Consider the following 4,298-nt stretch of genomic DNA (forward strand, 5'->3'; position numbering starts at 1 on the left):
GGACAGGGAGAGGACGGGGGGGACAGAGGGGATATGGAGGAAAGAGGGGACAGAGGAGACAGGGAGAGGACGGGGGGGACAGAGGAGACAGGGAGAGGACGGGGGGGACAGAGGGGATATGGAGGAAAGAGGGGACAGAGGAGACAGGGAGAGGACGGGGGGGACAGAGGGGACAGGGAGAGGACGGGGGGGACAGGGAGGACAGGTTCATTTGGCTTTTTTTTTTTTTTACTTCCTGAGTCATCAGATGCTCACAGAGGGGGCTGATGGGAAATGATGAAGCAGCAGGATGTAACAGGTCACGTGACGTAAAGGCCCCACCCACCTTGTTCTGATTGCCCGGCTGCGCCTCCTTCATCATGTCTCTGTAGGAGAAGGAGGAGACGGAGGACGAGTCTCCGGTCTGCTGGGTCCGGCTGGGACTGTTAATCTCTGACAGAACCAGCTCCTCCAGACCTGCAGAGAGAAGGTGACCCGGATCAGCCAGCAACACCGGGGACCTGCACCACAAAGCCAGTTCAACAAACCCAGGATATGTTTTCGTTATCTGGCTCGATCGGGATAAGCGCTACCAAGAAGCTGGATACCAACTCGGTAAGTCAACCCAGGGTTTCCCGATCCAGCCGGGAGCGCGTTCACATAAAAGAGGCGGAGTTAGCAGCAGATGACCAATCGCAGACATGAACAGGTCCACTGTCAGCAGAGCGTCATGTTTTATGAACCAGGATTAAACTGTAACACTACAGAAATACGACGCCTGCAGCTGACACATGCAGGGAGACAGAAACCGACCAGGCGTAGTCATATTGCGTTGATAGAAGTGTTCTTATAAGCTGTATGAAAATATCAGCCTCATTCTTCCAGCTCGGCTGTGTCGGCGTTTCCACATTAAAAGTTCTCCCTCACTTTAAAAAACTTGTTGTCACTTCAAAAATGAGATTAATTTATTTAACACACTCAAAAGTGTCCAAACATTGTTCTAAATTAACTTCATAAAGCAATGAAACGAAAACTCCATTCATGCCATAAAATGAGCTCAAATAGTGGCTGAAAGACTGAATCTGAACGTTTAGGCTGCTGAAAACTCACCGTCCACCTTTTTGCGCACACATCGCAGAAGGTGGGGAGGAACATGTCTACAGTCTCTGTAGTCGGCCTAAGAAAGCTATACTGACCTAAAACAGCCTACGTTCATATTAAAATTCTGTATTTCAGTATCCCCACCACACTGCTCATAATATTCAGCCTAACAAAAGAAAAATAAAACCCATGAATTTTAACGGCTGCGTCAGGCTGTGTCAGACGAACTGGGAGCAAATTAAAAATATTAAAGACATTTCAAAGCAGCGAGTAGGCTGATCCTGCTGTGCTTATATCGCTGGAGTCAAGAGTTTCTCCACATCACCGCTGCAAACATAAAGCAGCCTATGGGCTGAAACAGTCTGTGGGATTTCCTAGAGATGGTGACGTCATTTTCCAAGAGAGCTGATTGGTCAGCAGGCGGCGTTTTCACAGAGTTGATCTCTTATGTAGAGATCCTGCTCCGGAGCAGGTTAGCCGTTCAGCTTAAGTTACCATGGAGATCTACCCCGGTAACAAGTGAACCACCTTCGTGGTGCTGAAAACCCAGCAGGGTTAACCCCGAAGTTACCTGGATAAGCTCAAATCCTGCTTCGTGGTACAGGCCTCGGTACACCTGCACACTGCCTCACCTGGCTGCACTGCAGGGGGACTACAGGTCCAACTGACCTTCAACCAGACCCATCAAACCCTTTGAGGCAGCGCAGGGCTCAGACTAACTTCTGTCAGTCCCCTGATGGTTCTGTGAATGACTTCATTATTATAAAACAGAAGTTAGAAAGTGCTGATGTTTAAAGTGACTCAGTTTGCTGCTCAGCTGACCCGAGTCCCCAAAAATGAAAGTACACGTCGCGGCGATGCAGACCACAAGGACTGTGATTGGTCGCCTTGGTAGTGACTGCAGCCCCCTGCCGGCTGCCTGATCTGCACCATGTGATATTTTACGGTGTAGAAAATGTGTAGAGGTCCATTTATACAAATCTATACAAACGCTGATGTTCAGTTTCTGTGTATGGGTCTGCTGCTGCGGTCCTGTGACGTCCTCGTCTCTGTCTGGTTGTTGAGTATTTATGCGTGTGTTCTGCTGTAGGTGTCAGTAGGCTGGGTCGTGGTCGTCGTCATCATGTACTACCTGGGGTCCGGTTTTCTCCCTATATAAAGCAGATCCCACCTGAGGGAAACGCAGTTCCTTTACTCCTCGCTCCTCATTATTTTGCATTCTTTATTAACTACTACATTGCACTCAACAGTACTGCAAACATGCTGACACCACTGACTCACTGATAACCTAATTACACTGGATTATTTGATTAGTTAATTAAATGTTAGAGTTCTTGTAAAATAAAAATAATGTGAAAAAATGAATGGGAGAGAGAGGATCGAGAAAAGCAGCGGAGCAACACGCTCTTTGTTAGAACTGAGGTAGTTAATCCCTACAGACGTTCGAGTCATCAACAATCGCGTTCTTTCACCGTATCGGCCACAAACCACTGAGTACAATAATCGCCGCCGTCCAGTTGTTTCAGTGCGAGGGTGTACATTTTATGCATGCGTCCTTTGTGACATTTGTGTAGTAAGCCTAAAAATCTTAAATGTCAGGAGAGAGACCTGACTGGCACCCCTGTAAAAGAAAAAACTAACACTCTGGACCTTCTAAAGCCCTGGATATATTTGTTTTTTAACAATGCGTACACACATTGTTCACACACTTGCCTGCGTGCTTTGCGTGTAACATCCCGCCATAAATCTCCTTTTTTAAAGCGGATCAGCCCTTTAAGGCAGGTGCTGTGAGTAGGCAGAGAGATAAGTAGGCTACTTTAAAATGTCTGATTCTCAGGTTTGTGCAGAAGAGCCTTTAAACATTCATCACTGCTCATAGATTATACATGAAGCTCAGGACTGCCGCTGACTTTACAGCTCTGTGTGAGCGTGCATGAGTGTGTGAGCGTGCATGAGTGTGTGAGCGTGCATGAGTGTGTGAGCGTGCATGAGTGTGTGTGCACATGGTAAAATGAGTAAAATCTGTGGGAGCAGGGCTGTTAAAAAAGAAAGAAGTGAGAGAAATAGTTAAATGGAGGCAAACAGAAAGTGTGTGTGCGTGTTTTCCCAGCAGACGCCAGTGTGTCCACTTCAGCGCTGAATTAAATATTGAGCAGCAGATTCTGGACTGAACCAGAACCTCCTGATGCAGGGTCAGCAGGCCACCGATTATCGGACCCATCGGTCACGTTACAATCACATCTGAACCACTTAGGACACACACACACACACACACACCACACACGCAAACACACGCACTCTCCTTACTGGAGCGTTTCAAGGGGAGGCCGTCCGTTCAGAGACTTAAATACTCCTCCATAGTTTCACAGTCACATCAGGTTCTGCTCCGTGGACAGGAAATGGAGCTCCGAATCTGTGCAGATCAATAACTTATAGGGAGACGGGAACGCCGTCTGTAATGTCAGAGCGCGGGCTTACTGCCCGCTGCCGTTTCTGTCCGTTATAGGAAGTCGAAATGGAGGGCAGACTTTGTTGTTGCTACCAGAAACGTACAACAAAGAGCGATGCCGCACGACACTACTGCACGCCGCCGCCGCTGCACAGCGCTGAGGCACGACGCAGCGGGGAGAACATGAAACTTATTTCATGTGTTGATTCATCCAAGAAAGTCTCCTCCCTCCGGAGACGCACAGAACCTTAAACCCATCAAACACCGACACGGTGACATCACAGTGACATCACACACTCAGGGTGTGTGTCAGGTGTGTGTACCTGTCCTGGTCTTGCTGTTGGTCAGGATTTCCTGGAGTCTCTCCTGCAGTTTGTCGGCTCTCTTCCTCTCCAGCTGCAGCTGCCGCTTCAAGTCCTTCAGCTGCACACACACACATTTACAATAACACACACACACATTTACAATAACACACACACATACAATAACACACACACACACACACACACACACACACACACACACACACACATTTACAATAACACACACACACACACATTTACAATAACACACACACACATTTACAATAACACACACACACACACATTTACAATAACACACACACACACACACATTTACAATAACACACACACACACACATTTACAATAACACACACACACATTTACAATAACACACACACACACACATTTACAATAACACACACACACACACACAGACAAAAACACACACACACACACACTTACAAAA

The 4,298-nt window shown here is 47.4% G+C and overlaps 1 protein-coding gene across 2 annotated transcripts in view; it reads right to left on the reverse strand.

The window, feature by feature from the left end:
* The window catches only part of gripap1 (GRIP1 associated protein 1), a 45,994-nt gene that overhangs the window by 7,613 nt on the left and 34,083 nt on the right, over positions 1-4,298 (reverse strand). For both annotated transcript variants that reach the window (XM_046055264.1, XM_046055263.1), the window contains 2 exons: positions 3,853-3,952; positions 326-456 (listed from right to left, as the gene is read on the reverse strand). In XM_046055264.1, the coding sequence (XP_045911220.1) occupies positions 326-456; positions 3,853-3,952 (231 nt within the window). The remainder of the gene's footprint in view (positions 1-325; positions 457-3,852; positions 3,953-4,298) is intronic.

The sequence above is a fragment of the Micropterus dolomieu genome, linkage group LG08 (assembly GCF_021292245.1).
Source record: "Micropterus dolomieu isolate WLL.071019.BEF.003 ecotype Adirondacks linkage group LG08, ASM2129224v1, whole genome shotgun sequence".
NCBI classification, from domain to species: domain Eukaryota; kingdom Metazoa; phylum Chordata; class Actinopteri; order Centrarchiformes; family Centrarchidae; genus Micropterus; species Micropterus dolomieu.